This window comes from Chelmon rostratus, chromosome 20 (genome assembly GCF_017976325.1).
Source record: "Chelmon rostratus isolate fCheRos1 chromosome 20, fCheRos1.pri, whole genome shotgun sequence".
NCBI classification, from domain to species: Eukaryota; Metazoa; Chordata; class Actinopteri; order Chaetodontiformes; family Chaetodontidae; genus Chelmon; species Chelmon rostratus.
The window spans coordinates 12,780,583-12,808,578 of record NC_055677.1 but is presented as its reverse complement, the minus strand read 5'-3'; the positions used below and the strand labels follow the sequence as shown (position 1 = coordinate 12,808,578).

General features: G+C 42.7%; 2 protein-coding genes across 2 annotated transcripts in view; one reads left to right on the top strand and one right to left on the bottom strand.

Annotated features, from left to right (window-relative positions):
• The first annotated feature begins 3,539 nt into the window (after positions 1-3,539).
• prlh2 (prolactin releasing hormone 2) lies at positions 3,540-4,835 on the top strand. The gene is made up of 2 exons (XM_041961854.1): positions 3,540-3,702; positions 4,630-4,835. Exons 1-2 carry the CDS (start codon positions 3,540-3,542, stop codon positions 4,833-4,835), a joined length of 369 nt encoding a protein of 122 aa, XP_041817788.1.
• A 2,935-nt stretch (positions 4,836-7,770) lies between these two features.
• myripb (myosin VIIA and Rab interacting protein b) overlaps positions 7,771-27,996 on the bottom strand; it is a 96,234-nt gene continuing 76,008 nt past the window's right edge. Inside the window, exons 4-17 of the mRNA XM_041961712.1 lie at positions 22,144-22,230; positions 20,781-20,878; positions 20,422-20,502; positions 19,377-19,538; positions 17,151-17,322; positions 16,103-16,629; positions 15,188-15,337; positions 14,165-14,944; positions 13,767-13,829; positions 9,749-9,940; positions 9,473-9,634; positions 9,268-9,363; positions 9,024-9,084; positions 7,771-7,880 (exon numbers count right to left, since the gene is read on the bottom strand). Coding sequence (XP_041817646.1) covers positions 7,837-7,880; positions 9,024-9,084; positions 9,268-9,363; positions 9,473-9,634; positions 9,749-9,940; positions 13,767-13,829; positions 14,165-14,944; positions 15,188-15,337; positions 16,103-16,629; positions 17,151-17,322; positions 19,377-19,538; positions 20,422-20,502; positions 20,781-20,878; positions 22,144-22,230 — 2,675 coding nt within the window. The 3' untranslated portion in view covers positions 7,771-7,836. The remainder of the gene's footprint in view (positions 7,881-9,023; positions 9,085-9,267; positions 9,364-9,472; positions 9,635-9,748; positions 9,941-13,766; positions 13,830-14,164; positions 14,945-15,187; positions 15,338-16,102; positions 16,630-17,150; positions 17,323-19,376; positions 19,539-20,421; positions 20,503-20,780; positions 20,879-22,143; positions 22,231-27,996) is intronic.

Genomic DNA, 27,996 nt, shown 5'->3' with positions numbered 1-27,996 from the left:
ACATTTTTTAGAAAAATGATCTCAAATCCATTGTTGGATCACCATGACACAATCCAAGTGTCCACACTCATGGACTCACAGACTCTGAAGCATGTTCCCACTAAATGTATGAGGGTTCTGGGTTTAGGCCTTAGGGGGAACATGGGGATTGGGCCTCTAAACACAGAGGTTGAAGGTTGATTTATTTGTCATTCAACAACACAGGGTTGCACAACACAACACAAATTGTAGTCCTTTCATGCTACACAACAACAGTTAATTTTATGGTGGAGTGCCAAGGTTAATTAAAGAAAATATTTCTCAGCTATTATCTGAAAACAATTTGACAGCACTCGGTTTAAATGTCTGCAATTAAAATCTTTGTGTCCCAAAGCAAAGCCTTTTCTCTCTTTGTAACCACTGAGTATTGTGTGGTATTGTGAAATATCCATGTTTGAGGAACTAATAAAATTGTAATCTAAACGCATTTTGTTTGGGGTGAAATCCTGCACCAACAGGAAAGGAGACATGTCAAAGACATTTCTCTGCTGGCTGCTGACTTCTCAATTGAAGCTTTTTTAAGAAAGAAGGTCAACCAAGCACGGTCAATGAATGTCCTGGCCCACACACTCCGTAGGGCACGAATTACGAGGCAATTAACAAAATATACTGTAGCACGTAAGGGGAATGATTTAGCCGGTTCAAGCTGTTAATCATTCTGCAAGCAGGGTTTTCTCGATCAATACCGCATTCCTTAGGGCCCTTATATCACACAGTATCAAGGTAGTACCCACTTTGAACTTACTAGTAGATGGTAAGAACGTTTACTTATTTTTATGAATGAAATGTTTTTACACAGTTGCACTTTATAGATAGAAAGGACATGATTCTTGCCTGTACTGTCATCACTCAAGAAAGTTATGCATGAAGTGTACCGACCCAGCAGGAGTCCAGCAGGTCACCTCATGCCGTGATTTGACCAGTGATCCTCTGTGCCTCCATTCACAGAAACACAATTCAACCAGACGCTGATGAGACCATGATGTTACAGTTTGAAGAGGAGGAAACAGGCACTCATCAGAGGCAGCACTGTGACACAAATGGAGACATCTTGAGCAGGGACGGTGTGGACAACCCTGACCTAAACTGTGTATTTTTGACTCAAATAAAGAGACTTGGTGAGTTTAGAGCAGTGATGGTAGAAGGATTTGTATTTGAGTTCAGTGTTAGGGGTGATAAAAGACAGAAGTTATAATTCAGGTCTGTAACTGAGCATATAATTTATTTGTCCCTAAAGCTATTCACGAGTCGTCCTAACAAGGCTGTATGTTATCCACAAAAACAGGGATGAACTGAACTGTTTCTGAATGTGTTTTCTGCATTTTTGCACAATACAATCACACACAAATCACACACTGCGTCTTCAAATAAGGGCTCCCGATCATAAATAAAATTAACTTCCTTAGTAAAGCATCCCTCCATGTTGCCGTGTGATTACACATCCTGAGGTAGTTATCTTCTCGTTATTGCAGGGCTCGTGTCTGCACCTTACCATCTGATCTCAGCCCATGACAAAATTATGGCTGCCCTAATGCATGGAGGAGAGCCAAAGTGCTGCCCTAGGGTGGAGCTGTGTACATGCACACATGGACCAGCAAATGCAGCCTTTTACGTCACACGCTACGTAGTACAGCAATCTTTTTAATTTATTTTCCTGTTTTAGATGATGATATTGTATGTAGGAAAAGCTGATTGCTGCTGGACTCTAAAGATTCACCGGCTTAAAATACACATCGTAACAAATAACAAATATTCACTTTTATACAGTATGTATATTGTTATTATTCTGTTGAAATGTCACATGCACTCAGAGCTGCAACTGCTTATTCTCACTATTAATCTATTGATTATCTTGATTGATCAAGAATAACAGAAAACAGTGAAAAACTGCTAATATTCACTTTATTATTTTATCATATAAGATAAAGAAAAGCAGCAAATCTACACTTCTGACAAGTTGAAACCAGCAGATGTTTTTTGCTTGGAAAAAAAATGACTGATGATTGAAATGACTGATTATCAGAACTATTGCTTTTCTGCTGATTGACCAGTTGATAAATTGACTCATCATCTCAGCCCTATATCTACTGAAGAATTAATTGACTTGGTTTTGTAAAGGTACCAACTACAGGCACCAACCATTCATGGGATTTTCTCACAATTTTAAAAAGCATTTAAACCTTTAACAAGTCACAAAAAACCCACAATTATAGTTGAAATGTCTGAATTTATTTAACTCCTGGTTGAATGTTACGCAGCCCACATGTCACATAGTGACCTTTACAGGCATCACTTTAGCCCCAGAGGCGACTTTACACCTGAGTACATTTGAGTGAGCGAAGTTCTCCTCATCTTGGCCTCACACATGTGATTCATCACTGTCACCTCTCGGCACATGTGCTGGTGGCACATGCTTGATACAGCGTGAATTCACATGCACTAACAGTATATTTAAAGCTCCGATTCCTTCCTGTATCAGTTTGCTTTCTCCTGTCACTGATTTAAGATATTATTTCGTTTGCATTTATAATCTTGGTGTTTGGAGCTGGTTATTATTGAGAAAGTTCAAAAACCTTAAAGCCTAAAAGAGGACATTGAGGTTTTTGCAAGAGCTGGTTGTGTCTTGTCTCGTCCTTGTAATCAAGCTGATTGATGAAAGGCTCATCAAAAAACGCCCACGACAGTTCCAGGTCACTGTCTGACAGGCCTGCTTTGAGGTGTTGGGTCTCCCCATGTTCACTAATTTAAAGTTGTCTGCATGTCATTGACTTCCTGATGGACTGCTCTGCTACGTGACAGAAATCAGGAAAACTCCAAAACCAAACCTCCTTTCTCAAAGGAATGAGGGGCGGGAGGTTTAGAGGGTGGGAGGAGGAGGGGAGGAGGAGGAGTGAGGTGATGCGTTCTGTAGTCTGGGATCACTATGTGTGACTGACGTTCTTGATTCATCATCCGGCAACCACACGAGCAGCGTGGATATATAAGCTGGAGCACACCTGCTCAGCAATAAAGACTTCAGACCTCCGACAACTGACCTCAGCCTGTTACCAAAGTTCAGGGTAAGGAGCTGCTGTTTGTGGGTCTACATTATAGATCTTTTAAAAAATATATAATTTCATGACAAATTTTACTGTATTAAATGCAACAGAATCAGGATAAGTTAGGTGTTTAGGCAGTTTTTTATGATAGATACTCCAGGTGTATTTATTCTAACACAGCTGTACCACAGCACTAATGGGATCAGATCTGTACAACAATAGCTTTGAGCCTTTTATTAGACAATTATGAGTTTATATCATAATACTGCTGCATGAGCTTCTGCTGCTCAGGTTCAAATAACATAATCCTGTCTTACCTGACATAAAGATATTTTTAATGTCTAATTGTATCAGTTTCAGCTTTCTTCATTCTTTCTTTTACAAGTTTGTAAAAGTGAGTGAGTGATGCTTTACTGACCGGCGTCCCTCCGTCCTCTGCAGTGCCTTGAGCGACACCACAGCATGCTGCCTGGGAGAGCGGCTGATGTCCGGCACTGCGTCCTGACGAGCCGCTGGCTGCCTGCAGCTCTGGCGCTGCTCCTCCTCCTCTCCTCCAGCCTCAGTAGCGCTCACAGCACCACGGTGGAGCACGACTTCCACATTGTTCACAATGTCGACAACAGAAGTAAGGCTCGGTTTTATTCTGGCTGTTTTTTTTTTTCAGCCTGCAGAATTTGCTGAAGTAGTTTACAGAGATTTGAGAGGCTGAAAGTTGAGAGGGAAGACAGACAGAATGAAGTATGTTGTCAACAGGCTACAGTTTGAAAAACCTCTTTGAATCTTAGTAGGTCATTTTCTGCATTAAGTATTAGTTATTTGTGTTTAACGAGAGATGCTCTACACTTTTTATCTGGCTCAAAATGAGGAGAATCCTCATCCACTGATTTGTGGTACAGTAGTATATCATGCAATCTACTATGTGTATTATTTTGTCACAGTTTATACAAACAGTATGATTACTGCTGTATTCACTGGTATTATGGTTGCATTTAAATGTTTATATTAATATATTTTACATAGATTGCACCCGGTAGAAGAGGGAATGTTTTATTAATTTCCTGTTTTCTATATACTTCATAACACTCCTTTGTGTATCATGATGACTGACTTCAAAGAAAGTCTACACACTTCTAAGTAATGCTCTAGAAATCAGAGTTACTTCATCTATTTTTCTCATTTTAATGAATTAGTGTAGTGGATATGACCAACAAACCATGTATCCATATGGTTCCTGAATGCATCACACCAGAGGACAGAATCATTTATGTTCGATGGACATGAGAACACATGAGAGACTGCGAGGGCTGACAGTCCATCAGGAAATCGATATAAACACTGAAAAGAAGCTGACAACTTAAGTTTTATGTTGGAGTCTGATAATATGGACAAATCTTTTAGGTTTTTAATAAAATTAGAATTCTGTTTTGCCTTTTCTTTTACCACTACAAACTGTTAGAGCATCATAACATCATTCCGTTTTCTGGCAGTAATGTTGGTCTTTTGATCACAATAATCACGATCACTGCCACTGATGTACTTGTGTGGCGTCCAGGTCCGGAGATAGACCCATTCTGGTACGTGGGCCGTGGGGTGAGACCCATCGGGCGCTTCGGGAAGAGGCACAGCAGCGTGGAGGCTCTGGGCAGCGGGGGGATGCAGCCGGTCGTCAGGACGTTGGCGCTGCTGCTCAACAGCCTCAGAAACAAGGAGAACCTCGGGAACGTGCTGGACGGGGAGGACAGGGATTGGCTACCATGACGCTGTGTCCTCCTGTCTTCATCCACAATTCCGAGTGTCTTCATTTTTTTAATCTTGATGGAGGTTAATACACCCTTTGCTCTAGCTTTTAACTGTATTTCTCTCTGGTGTCTGTTATGAGGCCTTGGTTGATAGGATCCTTCATAAAATCTCCAAATGTATCTGTACATAAAAATGCATTCTATATTGATTAATAAACCAGGATGTTGTGATTATATCGGTTTTCCCTTTTTCTCTTCCTGTATTTGCAGGCGCGCAACAAACTCTTTCTTTGAAAAGAGAGTTTTAAGTTTGCAAATTTTATTCATTTCATAATACATTTTTTCTCAGAGTACTGTGGCACATAGAGAATTTGTATTTTTTGCTTGTTAATATTTTCCCCAACATGTCATATGGATTGCAACAAACGATTGCACATAAATGTGAACGGCCCACTTGTGGAGCTGCACACAGGGAACCTCATTATAGTCATTCACACTGGATTTAAACAGGAACAGAAGTAGGATTTGTTTTAAGCTCTGTGTGAATCTCATTTTTTCTGAGTATCTGGGACACAGTTACAGTAGTACATTAGACTTCCTGTGTGAATCCAGCCCTACAAGTCATGACAATTAAACACAGCCTCTTGCACACAACACTGAAAGATTGGTCAACTATGATTGGGCAATACACATATTCTATATCATATCCATCGTTTCACACATATACATATATTAACAAATTCTGTGGTGATATATTATTTTTTTTACATTAGAAAAATACAGGACAATGATGATTGGACCCTTGTGGCTGTGCTTCTCATGGGAAATTTTTACATCAATTTCGATAAAACCAGAAACATGCTTTTACACATCAACACCTCTGGAGAACAAGATTGACAAAAGTACTGGATCAGTGTGCAAAAAACCAGAGATGTGAAGGGCTGGGATGAAAAGGTCACTAATAGAAGGGGCAGAGCAATCATACAGAAGATCATCACACCTTTAAGTTCAAGCAGTCCATCAGGAAATCCAACTCTGCTCCTATGCTGTACTATAACAACCGTACGCATGGCCAGCTGCGATTCTGACTAATGTAAGTGGTCAGAGAGTAAAGGAAAATAACCCAAAAAATGAAAGGCAGTATTCTCAAATCGAGTGTTTAAGGAGTACAAATACAATGTGAATCGTACTAGCCGCTCCAAAAATGCCTGCTGTCACCCGTGTTTTTGTAACATTTACCATCGTCATTACTGGCAGAATATCAAATGGTAAATGCAGGCGTACACTGAAAGCACTTTGAGTCACCACACGTGAGAGTCTGATAGGACTGGCTGAGGAGGGCTCCTTTGAGGAGAGAATAAAGCCTTCACTTTGCAATAGTACTTATTTCAGTGGTATTGCATAAAAACGTTCAGCAAAGTACAAAAATAAATTGCTTGTAACAAAATCATGGTTTCATGGCATATATAGCCCATCAGACTTCATTATGTAAAAATCTTTACAAGATTTTCTGAATGCAACAGAAAAGTTCAGACATGACCCAGCAAGGGGAAACGTGAAAATACCTTTGCGTTCAAATTAAAGGCCACGACGTTCGAAAGTAAACGAAGAAAATGACGGAGAGGAGGAAAATGACTTGGGGTTGAAGAATACTGCATGAGGGAAGGCTGTCAGATCAAACCTCAACAGCAAACCCCTGGAGACTTGTGTTGGGCTGACTTTGTCTGACATTCAGACATTATTCAAACCTTGTTTTGACTCATTTCAATGTGAAAGCCCACAGCTTCCACATTGAGGCTGTAGTGAGCGAGTCTACTGAGTGTTATTTTCAGCATTTCCGATTCTAAATAAGTGGGAGAGCACTTCCCTGCTAAATCATTATAGTTGGCATTTATTTAAGAGAACAATTGGACATTTCGGAAAAAAGCTTTTTCACTTTCTTGCTGAGAATTGGATGATGAAATTGGCACCACTCTTGTGTCTGTATGCTAAATGTGAAGCTACCACCTACAGCTGCCTAGCTTAGCTTATCTTAAAGACTGAAATGAATGGGAAACAGGTAGCCTGACTCTGTCTGAAGGTAACAAGATCTATCGTTTTGTAGATCGCCATTTCCCCCTGTTTCCAGTCTTATGCTAAGATAAGCTAACAGGCTACATTTTTACCGTACAGACATGAGAGTGCTATCGAGCTCCTGTAACTCTTTGCAACTAAAGTCCCAAAATATCAAACTATTTTTTGGATCGCTTACAAAAATTGACAGATTTTTCAAGTGTGCTTTGTGTTCTATTATTGCCATCTAGCAATTTTAGTGGCAGGAAGATGGTCCTGATTCTTTTGCACATCTAAACACTACCTTCTGGTTAGTGCTTGGATTTTTTTAAAAATGGTTAAAATGTCACAGGTGTTACAATCATTCCCCAGATGAGGATTACCATCTGATAGCTGAATGTGTGTGAAAAAGGACAATCATCCAAAAAAGCTCTGGAGGGGCTTTACGGTATGATAAGATTCCTCATGACTCTTCACTTGGTGGGATAAAGGATGCAGTATAAAACACGGCTCAGCCTCTTTTCGGGACACTGAATCACAGAAAGTTTCACATGATTTTTTCCACGTCTTCATTGTACAGTAAATCACAATACTCTTGCAAACAGATAGAAAAAGGGAAAGGGAGTCATTTTTTGTCTGTACAGATATTCTTTTTCAGTTGGGTCATGAGGAGTGTTTGCAGATTTTTAAGGCAGAGACCCCGACTGTCAAGTCATCCTTGCTTGATGTTATGTGCGCGGTGAGGAGGAGAAAACAGAGGTGGGAGAGAGGAAAGAGCCAGCCGTGTCTTATGTGAGACATTCGACCGACACGGTACCGTGCCTGGCCGGGTCACACGGGGCAGGTGTTGGCCCCCGCTTAGCCTGGAGCTGGAGGCGGACACTGGGTCAAGGCACTGGATGAGAGGGGCCCCCCGTCCATGGGGCTCTGAAGTGGCCCTGAGGGACCTGTTGTGCTGCTGAGTGTCACTATGGCCGAAATACGTTCACCTGCTGCTCGGGCTCCAACTTTTCTGGAAAGCAAAAAAAAAAAAGCAAAAAAACAAAAACAAAGCATGAAGCAAAGCATTTTAAAATTTCCTGCAAAAAGCCCGAAGAAGAGAAACCACCAATAACACATGACTGAGATGACAGCTGACTTGTCTTCCCAGTCGTAGATTCAGAGCACACTGTCTGATGGACTGATAAAAAAAAGGACACTCGAAGCTGGAATCAATGATATGATTACATGTCTTGGTCACTGATTTTTCCCCATTGTCCCGCCTGCTGTCTGTCTTTGGAGCTGTGCTAAAAAAGCCACCCTGAATCAGTTAGCTATTGTGTGGATGCTGGCGAAGAAAAAAAAAAGAGACAAACACGAACATAAAGAAAGGCCCAACAGAAAAAGGCCATTCACCGACATGAAAAGGAACAGACTTCTTGTTGGTTCTCCTGTACTGTGTGTGTTTCCACTTAGCTGCTTTACATCTAATGGAGCTTTTCACTTACTTAGTCCCTTTCTAGCAGATGTATTCATTTTTGCATCCATTCAGCGGCCGATCTCTTCTTTTAGGACAAAGCGCAAAATGTGTGATGTTAACTAAAGGTGAATGAAAGTGTCCCCTCGTCTGTGCCTCTCCCCCCACCTCTAGCTGTCTTTGTTTCACACACACACACACACACACACACACACACACACACACACACACACACACACACACACACACAACCACACAGAGTACGTGTATACAAGGCTGTTTAGCAGTGTTTGCGGTTAGGAGAGTATGACATGGATCCTTGAGTCAACTTTTGAAGACTGCAATAAGTCGGTATTCGTCTCTGTTTCAGAACGTATCAATATCAGGACTGAAATGGTTCCAAATGTGAAATAATTCACCACGACTGAAAACAGTCTCCATTACTGTTGTTTGCCTATATGTCTCTGCAGAGAAATGGGATATATTTTAAGAAAATTGTTTTTAAAAATGGGATTTTGGAGATCATCTATTTCTTGAACTCGTTTATATGAAAGTAATCTATCTGACTTTTGATGAGTTTAAATATTCTACACACAAAGGACTTGTTAATCCAATTTTTTTTCTTTTTAGTTTTAGCTTCAATTGGATCCATGTGTGCGTTTACAGTTTTCTCTGAATTGGGTGAAAGTTGTTCGCTACCTTTCAGTGGAGGCGCTGGAAGCTTCCTCCTTTGATGGCGTGACGAGTCCAGGGTTTGAGGCTGTAATCAGAGTATACGCAGATACACGTCATACACATTAAAAACTAAATCATCCTAACTTGGAGCTGCTATAATGTTTCTCATTTTCTCATACCAGTACTTTATGATAGAATATTGGCATACAAAGATGGAGTATATATAAATATATTGTATATATATTGTGTTTATATATATATATATTACCTTAGCTTTTGGCTTGAACTTGGAGAAGCGATTGCAGACAGCCACATTCAACCCAGCTGTTTTCAGAGCTGATATCCTGGCCTCAATGTTTGACACCTTAAAAGAAGAAACACACCTCATTTGAAAACAACCCAAAACAACATTCAACCCTGGTTTGAAATGAATCACTGGGAGCTAGGCGGCTGCAAGACAACTGCTGCAGTACCTGCAGTTCAGACTGCTGAACCTGAGCGGCTGCTGTAGCCACCTGGTCCTCCAGGAAGGCCAGCTCTGTGTCCGTGGTGCCGCTGCTAATACTGCGGGCACACTGCTCCAGGTCCCCCAGCGCACCCTCAAGCCCATACACTGCACCAGCAGCCAGGTATACCTGTACAGAGAGGAAGAGCTACATATTTAGCTCCCAATACGAGAAAATCTCAATGTACTGTACAAATCCACAGGAGGGGGTAAGGCTATCGGGCTATCTTTCCCTTTAGCTTACATTCTCCTCCATCTTGGTCAGCCTTTGGTCCAGCCTGCGGGTCTCGGAGCTGCTGGAGATGGGAGAAGCACTCATGGACTCAGATGGGGTGTAGCTCTCACCTCCTGCCTCACCGATCAGCTCCTCGGTAGCGTTCAAAACCTTCAGCACCTCTGTGGTGATGCTGCAGAGAGAGGCCGCCGAGTACTTCTGCTTCATTTGAAGAAGGCATGCACACACACACGCACACAGAGTACAGCACTGAGTAATCTACACGATACATCCTGAAAGACTTAATGTTAACAGCTTAAAGAGGCAAAACATATTGAGCTTTCATGAGTTAAAGTGAAATAGCCATAAAAACTGTGGAAACCTTTTTAAGAGCTGTTGGGAGCAAAAGGACCTCATGCATGACTTAATATAAAATCTGTAATCATCACATTAAGGACAAAACAAGGGCTTCATGTAGCATAATGACACAAGACGAAAACATATCTTTCATTCAGGAAACAAGGGGATGGAACAAAATGCAGCTTTGCAATCATAGGTGTGGGATATGATAAAATCATTAGGGTAGGAAACAAACATCATAAAATATACCACTTGAAAACGAAGGGGAGAAGATAAACTTAATGTGGCTTCATTCAAAAGCGTTTGTGTTTCTATCGAGACGTCTGCACCACGTAAAGCTGCAAGGCTCCGTTGCGCAGGTGGCACATACACACATATCTGTCGCTCTTTGTCTGTTGCCTAATCAGCTGTTTTGTGAACATTCATGTCCATGCATGCTTGAGCAGAGAATCAGAAGGTCCAGAACAAAGAACTGGAGGTGAGAAATGCAGTAGTGAGGCAGGAGGAGGAGGAGGAAAGCAAGCGAAGAAGGTCTCAAGACAAAGCCGGAGGGAGGAGTGATTGATCTTTTATTTTCGAGGCTGTGTAGCATTAAAGCTTGCATCCAATATTAAAGGTCCATTACAGGACATGCTGATGAAAAACCATCTTTTGGCCTTTTCAGCTTAAAAATTGATGCATGAAAAAGGCAGAGGCTCAGCCCATCAGTCCTGCAGTGAATGGACTAATCAGTTGGTGGAGTTCTGTCTCTACCATATCAAGATGCCTCAGACAGACCAGTGACTAAACATGTTAGTCACTGGGTTTGCTGCCTGGCATTGTCGCGATTAACTGGAGCAGCTTGTTCATCCAAATCCAAGCTTGTTTCCAAATGCAGGCTGTCCAGGACGAGTAATAATGGTGAAGATGCATAATAAAGAAAGCTGCCATTTTTTTTTCTGAATAGATGAAAACACTGAGCAAGAGAGGGAAAGGGCGGTGAAGAGAGACAGATGTAATTCAATAATGAATGAATCACTGGCTGAAGCTCTGATCAGTGGGATCGGAGGCGTATTGATCCCTCCTCTCAGTCAAACCGGGAGTGTGACGGTCTAAAAGGCAGAGCTTTAGGTGATGACACAGGACCAAAGCTCTTATCTTTTTTTTTTTTTTTTAAACACCATTCAGTGATCTCAAGAAGGAGGAGAAGCAGAGATGGACGGTCTAATATTGACTTGGGTAGAGTCTGATGTTCTCATCCACTCCAAAGAACCAGACCTTCACCACACAGATCACAGACAGTCTGACACACATACATAACCGAACGATAAATCAAGCACATAATAAAAAATCTCGTCTGAATCCACATTAAGATGGAAATATAATGTAAGTAAGGAAACATGCGTCGCTGGACTCTAAGTGGACGTCAGCCTGACAGGGACACAGACTCAAAGAAGGGAAAATGTGTCAAATTGGAAGTCCTGGTTCTTTAAATATTCTGATATGATATTAATGTTTTGTTTAATGTCTTTGTGGTTGTTTGTTTCTCTTTTGGTCTCTGTCCTCATTTTGGGTCTTTTGTAGTCTTTTTGTGTCTCTTTGTGGTTGTTTTGTGTCTCTCTGTAGTTGTTTTGTATCTTTTTGTGTCTCTCTGTAGTTGCTTTGTATGTTTTTGCAGTCTCTTTGAGGTAGTTTCACATCTTTGTTAATTTTGAATCTGTTTTATACAGTTTTGATTCCTTTTTTCTTGTTTTACATCTTCTTTTGTGTCTCTTTGTGGTTGTTTTGCATCTCTCTGTAGTTGTTTTTGAATCTGTGGCTGTTTGATTCTCTTTGTATTTGCTTTGTGTCCTTTTCGCCTTTTTTGTCTCTTTGTGTTTGTTTTGTGTCTCTGTTAATTTTGAGTCTTTTTAATGATTTTGTATTAATTTTTTGTTGTTTTATGCTTCATTTTGTACCTCTTGGTAGTTTTTTTGTTTTTGTGGTAACTTTGCATCTTTTTAGTCATTTTGGATTCCTTCTTGTTGTTTTACATCTTGTTCTGTGTCTCTTTGTGGTCTTGTTGTGTCTTTCTTTAGTTGTTTTGCATCTCTTTATGGTCATTTGTTTCTCTTTGTATTTACTTTGGGTTTTTGTACTTGTTTAGTGTCTTTTTGCGGGAATTTTGCATCTCTACTAAGTTGTCTTACATCTCATCATTTTGATTGTGTCTGTAAGTAGGGGAATGACACGACCCTTCTGTTAAGAGAAAGAGGACAGCATATATCAAGTGTATATTTCTGGGAGCTCTTGTCTTTATTGTTACCAAATTGCTTTGTTTTCCAACAACTGAAATCCGAGTGCATTTTGCTAATGGAAGTCAGCACCAAAGTGAATCAACTTTTATACAAGACTATTATCAACAAAATTCTTTTGAACCCCTGCAGATGCATTGGATATGTATGTAAAAGTTACTCACTATGGTGAGCAGTATATTGAGATTTCAGTCATCATACTACAGAATCATCAGCATTTTGCATTTATAATACACCAAAATTCTACAAAGCTCTTAACATTTTGATGTAAAGACATAATAAAGACAAAAAAGGCACAAATAGCACGGTCATCGTCACGTTTTTCCTTATTCACATCAAACTGAGCCGTCGTGGCAGGTTTCAAAGGGATCTGTGGAAACCAACAGAAATAGATCTCACTAGTACATGTGTCATTCAAGTTGTAAGAGACAAGCATTACTCACAGGAGCCCTTATAATGAGTCTGGCTAATGACCAACATCGACCCACACGCCTCAGATCCTCCGTGAGTGTGTGTGTGTGTGTGTGTGTGTGCGTGTGTGTCTATCTACCTGACTTTCTGTGGGTTTTGACTTGTCCATATGTTCATTAATGGAGCAGCTTCATAAGCGAAAATATCAATACTGGAACACGCTTTTAACCTAATGGATCATAGCTTTTATATATGAAATATGGATCTAGACCACACTGCAGCTGTGCTAAAGTCTATAATATAAACTAAAAGCATTTAGTATGTGTTACCTGCACGCTTTTATAGTTACTATACAAGGAATCACTGTACTAACACGAGTGGATATGAGCAATGGTTAAACTTCTAGAGGTAGAAAGAGAGAGCTGGAGCAATAGCACAGAGACAGTTTTTCCAGTCAAGCAAGCAAAAACAAAAAAATAAACAAACAAAAGTTGCTTTCTATGCAAAACTGGGCCTGTGGTTGTGCTCCATTCTGAGGTTTTTATTAATGAATAAAATCTCAATCTTCTGTGATTGATGTGTTACAGTATGATTCTTAAAATCCACAAAACAACAGCAAAAATGTAACCGCTGTGTCTTTAGACAGCCGCAACATTTTCTGCTACCACAGGCTACTTTAGCTGCACTGCAAACACCTGATATTTCATTACCTGCAGAAATAAGATCACCGCACAGTCACACACGCATCCAGCACACAACACACGGTAGTGCATTCACCTCTCATGTAAATGCATTACTGTGGGTTTAGTCAGAACAAATGTGTGTCAAAGCACGTTTAAGACGTTTTAAGTGTGCAGGCATGTGTGCATGCCAGGTGTGTGTGTGTGTGTGTGAACTGTATGTTTGCATGGTAAGATGGAGGTTTGATTACAGCTCTATGTCCTCAAGTGTAGCATCCTGCACAAGAATCACAGAATTCCTCTGCTTTCTAGCTGATATCTCACCTGCTGTAAGAGAGAGGAGAGAAACTGAAGCCTCTGCTGTTGCTCCAAGTCATTCTGTGCCTCCTGACACACACACGCACACACACACACACACACACACACACACACACACACACACACACATTTACAAAGAAACACACAGAAAAGCAAAAAAAGAAGAAGGGAAGCACAGAGAAAAAGGGAAAACACAGGATGAGGGACGGAGAAGGACAACAGTGATTGTCACATAAATACAAGGTTATTGAGGGTGAAATAAGAGAGAAATAAAAGCTCATGTATTAAAAGACAAGCAGACAGACAGACAGACAGACAGTACTTCTTTAGCAGGACAGCGACAAAAACAGAAAGTGAGTGGTGGAATCAAATCTACTGCACTTTCTTCTAATCTCTAATCTTACCTGGTTGTCTGACAGCACCCCCTCCTGGGAAGAAGGTGTGACAGCAGGGGAACTTGCACTGGACCCGCTCCTCCGTGCTCCTCCTTTCTGCTCTGCTTCCTTCACCACCTCTCTTTTATGTTGTCTCTTACTTTGTCTGTTCACCTCTCTTTTATCTCCTCTCTTTTGCTCCCGGTCATCCTCCAAACTTCCCACTCCTTTCTCTAACCTCCTCTCCCGAACTCTTCCTTCCTCTCTCACTGACTGACTCTTTATTAGTCTCTCGCTTCTTTTCATCTCTTGTCCGTTCACTTGTTCCACGGTTTCACTTGCTCTGTCTCTCTCCTTACTGCTGGCCCTGTCTCTTAATCTGTCAGCTGCCCTCAGCCTTTCTCTTTCCATGTCTTTTGGTCTGGTTTTCTCTCTCAGTCTGTCACTTTCTTTATCCGTCTGTTTGTCCGCGGGCCGCTTCGTGCACTCCTCTTCAGATGAGCTGCTGTCTTTGCTGTTGGCACGGCTGGCCAGCTGGCTGAGTCTGGATCGTAGCTCCTCTTCCAGGGGCTCTCCAGGCCCTGAGCTGCTGGGCGAGTGCTGGGACCCCGGAGCCAGAGAGTGGGGGTGTGGAGGGCTGGGGGCTGCTGAATTTGGGGCCACTGTCTCCAGGTCCTCTGGCTCGGGTGTCATGGCATCTAATTTGAAGGCGTCTGGTGCAGCTGTAGTCACTGGCGTAGTGTCAGGTACTGACTGTTCCTCACTTAAACCCCTCTTCAGAAGGGCATTGAGTAGAAAACCACTGTTTTCCTAAAATGAGGAGACAAAAGGACACAAATATGAACAGAAAAAGCAAAAATGCAAGAGTACAAATAAGTACAGAATTACTGAAGGCTGAACCACGTTATCAAACATAATTGTAATTTGCTGCCTCCTAATGGGGAAAAAGTATTTTACAACCACTTCATTTCTCACTGGTCAATTATAAGTCAGATTATGTCAAAAGTCAATTAGAAAACACCAGCTAGTATAACTGCAGGTGTGATATTTTACCTGTGCTAATGGGTAGATGGACTGTGCGTGGCTCTGGCCTCCAGTCCTGCCCTGCTCTGTTGACGACTCTCTCTTGCTTTTCCTGCGTCGCCGTGATCTTCTGACCGGGTCACTCTGCCTCTCCTCAGCCTCGCTGCTGTCTCCCATCACCTGCAAATACAGGTAGAAAACAGCTTAGTGCATTTACTTAAGTGCAGTTTTAGGTACTTTCAGTGGGGAATGTTATCTGACAGTTATAGTTATTTTCAGAATATTTTACCCTAAAACACAATAGATAAACTTACTGCCAGCCTTTTTGAGTTGTGATCCCTTTCAAAAAAAGCAGCTTCTTGTCCTGTTTCAGGTATCAGTGAATGTTAGCAGTTCCAAAGTGCGACTTCCCCTCAAAACCTCTCAGACGATTTAATTAAAATAACTGTTCGCCTTTCAGAGAAGTCAAATTATGCAATATTTCACAGAAACAGATTGATCAGATTTACTGCATCATGTGACCGTTTGGAGGAGTCTGACCCAGAGGTTGGGAACCATTGGACAAATCTAACTGCGTATTCAGCAGTTAAAAGCTCCCCCTTGACCAGCTTTAAATGTTTTGCATCAGTATTAACAATCTAATAGTCTTGTATATAATACAATTTTGATACTTTAAGTACATTTTGTTTCTGCGCTTCGATATTACTTCTGATGGAGTATTTCACATTGCTGAATTGATAATTTTGCTGAAGCAAAGGATGTGAATACTTTCTCCTCCACTGCTGAGGAATTACTATTAAAAATTAATTATCTTATGTTCTTCTTTTCACATTTTTATTTAGTTTAAGTATTTTTCCATGTCCAACCAGCACATCTAATGACATAGAGCACAATATTTACATCAGACTTTGTAGTGCAGAATGACACAATGTAAAGAGAAATCACCTTCGGGTTAAAGTTCACGTCCAGTGCCTCTGTGTGGCCTGGATACGGAGAGAAGCTCTGGTGAAGGTGTTGGTGGCAGAGCGGCTGGTGATGAGGGTGCAGGTGTGTGTCCGGCGGCCCTTTCTTCCTCAGAAGGTTGTGCGGCGGTTTGCGAGGACACGCCGACAGCACGGACGAGGCCTCTGAGTCTGAGTTGAGAGTCTCTGTGTTGGTGTACTGGCCAGATGACGGTGATGTGATGGGAAGGTGCTGGGTGTACGTCCACTCCGGGTCGTGCTGCGAGTCCGTGTAGTAAGTCTCATCGGACAGTTTGCGGCGGAACTGTCGCAACGCTGCACCCCAGCCGCCCTCGTCGTTCTCCTCCGAGTCGGATCCCATCTCGTCGTAAGCCGAGACGACGCCGGACTCTTTTTCCAACACGCTGAACACCAGGCTCTTCCTCTTGGTTAGCAGGCTGGGGCGAGACAGCTGTGAGCTGTGCAGAGCGATCCAGTTACCGTCTGGGCTCTGGAGCACTGAGGATGCACCTGGACGAACATGAACAGACAGCAGGAAGTTTAGAGAAACAAACTCATCTCTATCTGAACTTTTTGGAAGGCTGTATGATCATTTCTTGAACAGAAATGCTTTAAGAGTGCAAGATAAACTCTTCAACACTACACGTCATAAAGTAAATGATCACTGAGCACACTGGCAGCAGCAGCAGCAGCGTAGTTAGGCTATGGACTTCTTAATAGTTTTTATCATCATAAAGACATAAAGAAAACTGAATTCAAGCAACCACAGTCACTATTCTCCATCAATTACAAAACTATGAACGTTTTTTTGTCATCTTTTAAGCCACCGGGGTGACCCAACTATAAATTAGATTTGAATTATCTCAAAAAAAGTTATAAAGGGGGCAAAATGTTGTCTTAATCTCTGTGCAAAGTAAATGACATTCCCATTTGGAGTAACCCCGAAAGAAAGACGGACAACTCTTTAATCACACCCCTTACGGTGCCAGAAGACTGTTTGACATTAAACAGAGTGTGAGTGTGATATTTACTGGAGTTGTCCAGGCGGTCGACGCTCTTCCAGCTGGGTAGTGACGTGGCCTTGCCCTCCCTCTTCAGAGAAGCGTACTCTTGCAAACCACCGCCGCCCGCCCCGGCGCCCTCCTCCTCTGGACCCTTCTCCGGGGAGTCGTCACTGGTGAGGGAGAACGCTGACCGCGAGCGCTGCAAGCACACACACATTCAAACACACGCAGGTTTGAGACACAGATGCTCGACAGCTCTGGAAGTTTAAATCCGAGCACCGAACTGAACTTAATTTTGCTTTTGTCCGCTTGAGACTGAGCAGGCCCTTCGGACAGACTCTCAGTCAAAGGAGCTCCAGACAAGATTATTGCTGCTTGGACGCAGGCAGCAGCCAGGAACAGTCACACTGGAACAGTAATATCCACACATAGCAATTACATAATATAAAGGAGAGCATTTGGACTATCTGGTTAGTCTACATCCTGTCTGGGCCAAAATCTTTACAACTGCAGCTGCAAGTCAACATCTTGATCAGCAGGTGGCGCTAGAAAACAACTAAATAACCAGCCAGAAAAGAGGCAGAGGCTGAACAAGTCTCCCCTATGTGTGTCTGCATGTGTGTATATATATAACTGACATTGTGGGGACATAAATCTGTTCACACAGACTCATCTTCCTTATGGAGACAAAACGCAAGTCTCCATATTGTAAATCATACATTTTTGGGTGAAGATTTTGGTTAAGGGTAGGGTAAGGGTTAGCCAAGTAGTGGTTATGGCTAGGGTAAGTCTCCAGGAAATGAAAGTAAGTATGTGCGATGTCCCCAAAAAGTGATAGCAAAGCCACTGTGTGTGTCCATGTGTGTAAGAGGTAGATCTTGTGTTGAACTATCATCGCCATTGATCATAAAATGTTTTTATCTTGACATATCTCTAAAATTAAGACTATTTGCCAGTCCTCATTGACAAGGAACTACTCTAAATACTACCTTAAATAAAAGGATTGATGTGGGTACCTATATATTTAAAGTATGGACGGAGCTGTAGGGAACAAAAGAATTAGAAAAAAAAAACACCAATTCCTACAATGGGTGGGATGCACCATTACGATTACCCTAAGGATCAGTGTTAAGGCAGCTTATTTGCATGCACTGTGTCTTGGTGAATGTGTTTGCACAGAGCCGATAAACGCAGCCCTTCCCACGGTGGGCCGAGCAGTTGAGGAGGATCCCTTCGTATTTCACAGGACTTTGATCTTCGCTGAGTGTAACAGCGGGAAACAGAACGGCGAGGCCCAGGAAGCGCAGCTTTGATGCTTCGCTCACACGCGGGACGATGACAAATCTCCTCGAGTCCCTGCTGACTAGCAGCGCGAACCGCTGCCAGGTGTGTGTGCATTGCCGATTTTGTGTATACGTGTTCGTGTGTGTGCAACCCGCGTGGACTTCTCTACAACCTGGAATATTTAGTTAAACGGTGCTAGGTAAGCTTTCTTCTGGCCCACTCAGGTATCAAGCAGAATTGGTTCACACATGGATGCAAAACTTCTAGTGCTTTGTTTTTCACTACTTAAGGGGGAACTGCACAATAAAACACTTCAAACAGTGGAAAAAAAAGCTATTAGCCATTTACCTATGGGTATATTTTGTTGCTTGGTGGTCTGGTCTATTTTTCCTTTATCCCAAGGACAATGGTGAGACATAGAGTAGATGAGCCTCACAGAGCAGCAAAAATCCACTTCATCAGATACTTTTAATGTTTTTAGCTTGGGTCCAGAACAGCATCAAAACACATATGCTGATTTTTGGAGAGTATCCTGTGAATGTGACGACTTTATATAAGGATTCAATTTCAACCTCTCACCGCTGGCTTTCAATGCAACCGCTTCGAGATGTACAGAGAACATCAGCCGAAGAGAGAGACCTAAATGGGAGCACACTGTCACCACACGTGTAGCCGATGCTACTGAAAAGTGTCTCTCTGCCAAACGCAACATTCCTGTCTTCTTAAATCTGGCAAACATACAGAGACAATGGCTTGTTCACCCAGAGGAACACACACAAAAATGCAGACGGAGGATCATTATAACGTGCCGTGAAATGAAGTGAGAAATGGAAGAATTGTACGGTGGAAAAACCAAACCACCCTTCTTTAAACACATGGTGCACAATAGGTCAAGGCTCGGTTTTGATTTCACCGGATACCGTTGGCATTTTGAGAGTTTTAACAGTTTGCATGGAGGCAGAGACTGACCCAGAGGGAGTAGGAGGTCTTGAGGGGGTCCTGCGGTCCTTGTGAAGAAGCCTGAGCCTGAGACGGAGAGGGGAGTTCACTGGTCTGGATCAAGGACTGAGGCTGAGGCCAGACAAAGTCATACTCTGTCTGCATCTCTGAACGCTTCCGCCTCTGGATGATCTGAGAAGGGAGGAGACGAAAGAGGAGAAAGTACAAGAAGACTATATGACAGAGCTGCTATGGAAGAAAATGGCGAGCTTTATTTGAATAATAAATTATTCTAATAATTGCAAATTGGGAAAATGAAAATGCAATCCCATAATGGCATTTTACGTCTACACTCAGGCATGAATAATTTGTCATAACGAAACATTAAGACCAATAATCCAGTTTACATTTGCATTTTCCTGTAATATTACGCATCCTCAAAGTGAAGATAAAAACATATACATTTTTTTATTCACCTTCAAAGACTTGATGGCCAACAAATGTTAATTAAATCTGCAAAGCAATCAAATGGCTGCAAACTTTGTCTCCACTCACTGCGTGCATGCAAATTACAAGGCATCTTTAAAATGATGGTGGTTGTCATTTGAATCTTAATTCCAACTAAAATATATTCAAAGACTTTCTCCTCTTTTCTCAAACGGTAGCTAAATCCTAATTTCTAAAGAGGAAAACAACTTTAATTGTCTGTGTTCTAACACTATCTTATGCATTCTCTCCACTCTATATTGTCTCATTCTATGTTTTTCTTATGTGATGTGAAGTGATTTTTTTGAGGTAAAGCACTTTAAACTCTATTTCTTGGCTGAAAGGTGCCATACAAACAGGCTTTCTTATTATTATAATTATCATCTCTGTATCAAAATGAAATATCATAATAATGCATTTGCTTCAGATTGTAATAGTCTGTCAGTCAAAGTGTCAAAGTGAAGACAGAGGTGGGACCTTGTTACATTTTCACTTCCTGCTGTGCATTTACATTTGAATGAGTTGAATGCTTTCACACGTGAGGCGAAAGTAAACATGCAAAAATAAAATGCACTCGATCTCAACCTACTTTTTGTACAATGGTAGTGGCAAGTTCCTCTATGAGCTCCTCTTTGTGGTCCCGCAGATACCGAGCCTCATTCTGCTTCTCCTGCACGCACACACACACAAACACACACACATGCACGCATATATTCAGTTCAAAGCGACTGTGAATTACCAAGAGGTCTGTGCAGACGTCTTAGCCAAAAACCACGACTGCATCCCGCTGATACTGAGACCAAGAGGGAGGCGAGAGGAGAGGAGGAGAGGAGAGAGGTAAGAGGCCAAGACAGAGAAAGCAGGCAGAGAAAAGAGGGGAATGAAGAGCAAATGGAAAAGAGGGAGGCAGAGAGAGGAAGGAAGAAAAGGAGCAGAGGGACGCCTCACCAAGCTGTCGCTGAACTCCTCTGCCTTGGCGATGGCCTCCTCTATGGCCTCCTCAGCCACACGCAGGGCGACTGTGAGTGTCTCTGCCATGCTGTGTCCTAACATCACACATATAAACATGAGCTGTTACACCTGTGTAACAATGTGAAGACAACCCTTAACCCCCTCCCATTAATTCCTACTCTAATCCAAGGCTTCCCAACCTGGGAGTCACAACCCCTCCACTGGGTCACAAGGTAAATCCGAAGGGTCACAATTTAATTGACTGGATATTAAATAAGAACAAAATGTGAATGAATGCTTTTATATCCCTTCTTTAGTCTTTTTTTAGTGAAATGTTGGAGAGTTTTACCTCTTCTGGCTTTTAATAAGTGCTCAAGTAAAACAATCGGAGAAGTTCAGAGGAAAAAATGACTCTATGGTGGAAAAATGCAGGCTGCGACAAGGGCTCACAAGTTGACACTACTTCAGTTTAAAGGGGATTAAGTCTAGCTGTAAACCTTCAGCTCGATGAATTGCAAAAAAAAAAAAAAATGGATAGAAAACGGGCAATTACTCCCAACAGAACAGTACAGTAGAAAACAATGAAACATAGTATAAACTGTCAACTTGAACATGGCAGTCTAATGAAAACACAGATCTCCCACACACATGCACACACACACGCACACACACACACACACACACACACACACACACACACACACACAGTGTTTGTTTGCAGGCTTCTCAAGAGCTGCCATTATCTAAATGGCAGATCTTGATCATTGCATAAACAACTCATAATTACAGGCAGACGCTTTATCATCAGGTTGGGGCTATTTAGTTTTTTTTTTTGCAGATTTGTTTGCGTATGAAAGTGTGTGTACAGTACAGGGTGCGAGCATGGGTGTCCAGATGTGTTGTGTGTGATGTGTAGGAGGCTATAATTAGCTGTGTGTATGCTTTGTAAGAGATTGCATGTCAGGGGTTTCATGTTTGTGTGTGTGCATGTGGAATTTAATGTGTGTGCAGTTTAATGACCAGAGGCTGTCACTTCAGGGTTGTGTGGCACTGATGTGATCCCCCCGCCCCAGCAACACACACACACACACACACACACACACACACACACAAACACACATGCACTTTACAGCAGGGTCTCTATTTGTGAAGGCAACGGTTAATGAGCAATAAACATAAAAGCTCAACCTTTTAAGAAAATGGAGAAAAGGGGCAAAAAAGGTGAAAAAAATCGATAGGTCTAACACGGCAGGCAAGGAACAACTGCGGAGCGGGAGAGATAATGTTGATTGTAATTGTGGCTGAAATTACCCATCTGCACCGCCACAAAACGCTGCCCGTTCATCACGGCGTCTCTCACCTTCACTCTGTTTGTAGAAGGCGGAGTCACTGCCACAGATGCTGCCATCATTGTCGTTGCCGGTGCTTCCCTCGTGAACACTGCTTTCTAAAGAGGGAGACAGAAAGACGTCAGATAAAAGCCTTCGAAGTGACGCCTGTCACAGGAATGCAAATATTCTGCTCATATCATACCATATAATAATGTAGCTGCACATTCTTTTACACTGCTGCCACATTGAAAGTAGGTTACACTGTGCACAATGCCACTTTTTGTACTCTTGTCAATTGTATTCCCAACTCCATTTTGCCATCTTGTCAATTGAATTGTTTTGTTTCTCCGACTTCGTGCCTTTCCCTATTGTGCATGAAAAGACACAACATGACAGTTGAAAGAAAATGACAATTCATGTTATAATTCCCTTCGCCATTCAAACAAATCACACGCCGGCACTAATCAAAGGCATATTCTCAGTGCACATAGCATAGAGCATCACCGTGCGGTGTATATGTTGTGTGTTTTCTTTATAGCTCATTCAGGCCAAGTCTCTCGAGAGTTATTGCTTTATCTGTGGAAGCATCTTTTTCAAACAAACTCCAGAATCTAGAGTTACAGCGAAGGGACATGCACGCGACCCAGAACGGAAACTCTGTGATTATAATTCACAGACAGGTCTCCTTAAAGAGCCGTGAAAGCCCAGAGAAGGTGTAGTGGTTACAGCATCCCCGCCTTCAAAACTACATATTCCCTTAGTGGCCCATTAGCTCCTGTCAGACATCTCTCCTGTGGTTCTCATTTATTGTGGCCTTCTCAACAGTCTAGTATAAACGGACCTGCAGCTTATTAAGAAGACAAACTGTCTGACAGTACGGGAGAGGGAACTGCCAGACCACCAAGGTGGAATATAACGCTACTGGAAAGACGGAAGTTAGGCGCTCTGACTGGCCACACTTCAGGTACATTTCCATTCTCAAACACAAGAAAAAAAAAAGGGCACCCTGGCTGCACTTCCACCTCTGGATTTCCATCCACTAACCAGAGCCAAAACCAAACCATACCCAAAACCTCCTGTCCCAAACCCAGGCCTTGTTCCGAAGCCTCGGCCCCTGCTGCTGACAAAACATAAGCACGACCAAACGCCATGACTCCGGTCTCCTCGCCTCCAACATTAATCTACTCAACAGTGCTGCTCCCGTTGGACAGGCTGCAGTTTCTGGCTGAATGCACGGAGAGAGTCAAATGCTCACAGCGGTTTGGTGCGAGTCCACCTTCAAGGAGCCAGAGCAGCTCACCGATCCCTGCCATAGCTAACTGTAACGCCGCCAGGGATACAGCCACATACACAGTCATCATTCTTCTACACCACAATGTTGCCATTGGACACACACTTGAATCTCCCACAAGTGCACATCTCACTGAAATACACTTATTTTAGCATAAAACTGCAATAAAGTTAATAATGTGATTTCAGAACAGGCTTAATGAGGCCAACGTGTGGCAGCATAAAGCCGGGCAAACAAAAACATCAAAATCAAAGAAGCTGGCGTTTTCGTCTTCTTCTTTTTTCCTTTACAGCAGCAGTAACACTGCCAGCTGTCAGATATGTTCTACTATTTCAGCTTTACTGCAAGATGAACTGCTGTTTGTCAAAGCACGGCGACGTTTTAGTGCAGAGCCTGTAAGCCAGCAATCACAAGCTCTTACGTTACTTCACTTTGACACGCGGTGACATGCTGTAACTCAACCACGAAAGACGATGTTTGATGCTTCTCAACACATCTGACTACAGGCAACAGCTGCCTCAACAGTAGCTTCGCCCGGATAGTGTGTAGCTGCACTTCGAGGAGCGTGCATGTTTGATGTCGTGCTGCCCCATGCATCTCCATTTACAGGCCCAGTCCTCCCAGTCGCAGCACGGTGTAACAAGTCCCTAAACCATTACACGCTCCACCCGTCCCTCACTGCCAGAGTTGTCTCACTCTGACTGAAGCGGCGTTCCACAGAGCTGCACTGTGCTCGCTTGGTTAGAGCTGAATTATAGTTTCTGGCAGTGCGGAAGGGGACAATAGGTGGGGAAATTACCTGCAGCAGATCAGGACAATGTAGACACAAAAGGGCCGGTGTCAGAGAAAGTGAGCTGCCTCGCAAGGATCACACACAGACAGGTGGGCAGCACACACACGCAGAGAAACACACGCAGGGAAGCTGATACAGAAATAAACAGACTCAGAAACCCCCTGGGGACAGGGTATCATGACAATTCATCCCATGCCCACACCAGCTCAGCACTGTTTACATACCAACATCAACCTCTGTCACAACAGCCTGTCAACTTAACTTGGCCATCTGAGATATCCAAAAAAGTGTTGCTGTCACCAATCAGTCATATGGATGCAGCCTGCAGCAAGTCGTCCTGTATGCAAGAAGAAGAAGAAGTACCTGCGCGTGTTATTGTCTGTTGGGACTAAACGTCATTTTATAAGCTCCTTCATTACTTTGTCAGATGCTGTGGTCAGAGGTAACTCGGTATATTTACTTAAGTAGGCGTTTGCAGTATTGTGTTCCTAAACCCTGAGGGAAATATCAGGCTTTTTTAGCTGCTAAATGCTTCAATTCGTTCACCAGCTAGTTGCTAACTTTGTCTGTCTGCTTTTTGGTGCCAGGCAGGTGGTGGGTGGTGGGTTTAACAGAGCGTTTTCTTGTTGAAAGCAGCTGCCTGTGTCTGGGAATGAGGCTGATGGGTGCTTTGAGACAGAACCAGAACAGTGAAGGTGGGAGCTGTAACACCAAAACGATAAGCTGAGCTCCACAGAGCGGAGGTGAACTGCAGAGTCAAGTGATGATTCTCTGTTTGTCAGGGGGAATGAGCCTTTTCAAATTACATACTGTCATTGGATCCTTTGTAAATATGAAACCATTCATCATAGCAGCTTTAAGTAAAGGATCTCAGTACTTCAATGGTCAGATGCAATATTTCAGAAACTCCTGATTTAAACTGCTTGGCTTTACAGCATTTTAAATATGACACTGAGTGGGGAAGCCACATCATTGTTTTGTTCTTCATCCTTTCCATTCATGCCTGCTATTCATCCATGAGTCATCACACGGCAGCAACGGTACAATGACTGAGACAATGACAGAGTGATGCATTTGTCATTAGCTGGCCCTGAGTGGCACTGCTGCCCTGTCATTACAGAGGTGATGGAAGGTCGGTTTTTTGTGCGAGCACGTCTCAGTCCACATTCCTCCTCACGTCCAACTTCTGCATTGTCCTTCCGCGACCATCGTCTCACCTCTGTTCCTCACCACTCGCCATTCCCGCCACTCGGGGGAGTGGAGGAGGAAATCGATCGATGTCGCCATGGTAACCACACAGACGACAGCCGCGGCGTGCATGTGCAAGGGTGTCTGCGCGCGTATTATGGAAACGAGAGCGGGACGACATGACACACAACAACATACAACAAGTGCATGTTTGCATTGGGGTTTCTTTTCTTTGTTATTATCATTATTATAACAACTTTTGTCAGCGACTGATGAGCAGTTTAAAGAAATCTGGGTGCATTTTGTCACTGAACCATCCACTGAAGCAGCTTTAATATAACACTGATGTTACATTATTGCCTAAATTCTATTGAACCTTTGCAGATGTGTCTGATAGAGCCAAATGCTCACTCTACTCCGGCCTCAAGCCCATCTCTTTCTGGAGCTCGTTGGTGGGCTGCCCGACCTTGTTTCCCCAGAAACTTCTTCTCTGTTGTCTCTCTCTCCAGCCTGGCAGAGAGCTCACTGACCTTTTCCTCCTGCCAGGCGATGTAATGTTCTGCACCCTGGAGGTGAGTCTTCAACACCCCGACCTGGGTGCGTAGAGTCTCATTTTCTGTCTCATAGTCTTCCAGCTGCTTGGCCCACCTGTTGGAGCCCCAGGCTGATTCAGCTTGAAGGTCATGATCCACTTAAAGTTTGTCGCTATTAGTGATATGACTGCTGCCTCTGCTCAAACATTTCCATCAGTCGACCCGGTTTCTCACCTGGTGCAATGTCTAAAATGAAATGATCCTGCCTGAACAGTTGCTGCTGATTATATAAACATCGACATGCTCCACAGTTCTGGCTGTTTCCACAGGTTTACAATCAGTTTACAGCGAGTATGTCACCTCCTGTACAGTTTGCTAGTTCATTACTTTGACCCCTGAGAATCAGTAATGACTCAATCTGTGATCCAGACACGATCACACACCACCAATAATAAACAGTATATATATCCAATATATGCAACCACTCAAAAGCCCCACTCGTTACTTGTACTGCAAGATAAGATTGATATATGCATGGCTGAATAATACGGTTTGAGGGCCAAAAACTTTAGAAATTTAGCAGATTTCACATTCAGTGATGAAGGTGAGTGAAATAAATGGAGTAACACAAAGAGGGAATATGTGGAGAAACAGAGGGAACAAAAAAGGAGAGTGTATAAATAAATGAGTCAGTAAAGCTCCACTTAGAGCTAACATTCATGAAGTGCCAGCAGCAGCAGCAGGGGGAGGAAGGAGAGTCCAGACGGTTTCCTTTCAATTACAATGCAGCATCTGGCAGCACACACAGTCTCATAAACAACATCCTCAGAACAACGGCTGAACCGACAGGATGTCTGCTTACATCACGACAGGCTGGGAGGTAGAGGAAAGCAAACAAACCTGCACTCAATTCATTTGATTCTTTTATTTGGGCAATAAGAGGTTTATTCATCTTTTGTGGAGATGATGCGAATGTAATTTAAATCTGACAGAAAAATAAACCACAAGTCAAACGAAATAGGGTGTTTTAGGAAAAAACTGCACTCTTTTTGAATTACTTATACGAGTGCAGCACCCATTAAAAACTTGCCTATTTGGAATGGGCCGATTGCTTGGCCTCTGGTACTGCCGCTTGCAGCTTTCTCGAGAACCGCTCATGCAAACAACTTCACATTCCACACTGTGCTTCCTTGATACCTGAGCAATACACCTGAAATTACATAGTTGCATCCCCAAGCAATGCTAGAGTATACATGTGCAAAAAGAGCATGCAACTTAATAGTGAATGTGAGATAATTAACTGGCTGCTGTCGATGCTAACACCTCAGTATTTGGGACCAGGCTATTAATCTGTCTGAAAGAAACAGCTAAATAGCCTTTTGTTCACTTTTGTTCCCGCTTCCCAGACTGCACAGGGTGTAGTTTGGGCGGTAGTGGCACCACATATATACTACAGGAGCTCACACTCAACACTGTGCTTTCTTAGGTTCCCAGCAATACACCAGCAAGTGTGAAGTTGACCAGATATACGGCAGCTATATTTTTTTTCATACTACTGACCATTCAGGTGGTGCTTGCAGCATTCGTAAGTGTGCGTGTCTGTCTGTGTGTGCAGAATTAATTGGTCCCAGGCCTAACATGGCCTTTAAAGTTCAAATGATGGAGGTGGAATGCGAAATGAAGGAGCACAGTGTCTCCAGTAATTAGCAATAGCTTTTAGTGTTTAATTTTTACATTTTCATAATGCAACCACTGTCACCTGCGGGCCACTGTGCCTGACTTAAAAGGAGCCTGATTGGGCTAATCCCTCTAATGCATGAACCTGAAAAAGAACAATGCTGCAGAAAAAGACCCCAAACGCAGCTTGGAGCAATAGAAACTGTTCACCATGGAGTGAACCGTAGAAGAAAATGTCAATCTCACATAAACCACTGAATGAAACAAAAACATCAAACAGCCACTTTACAAAAAGCTTGATAATTGAAAGATCAATGCTTGACTGGTTGAAATGGCACTGCAGTGTTCTGATTCCAGCAGATATAAAGAAGTGTGGGATGTAAGCTACATTGTCAAAGAG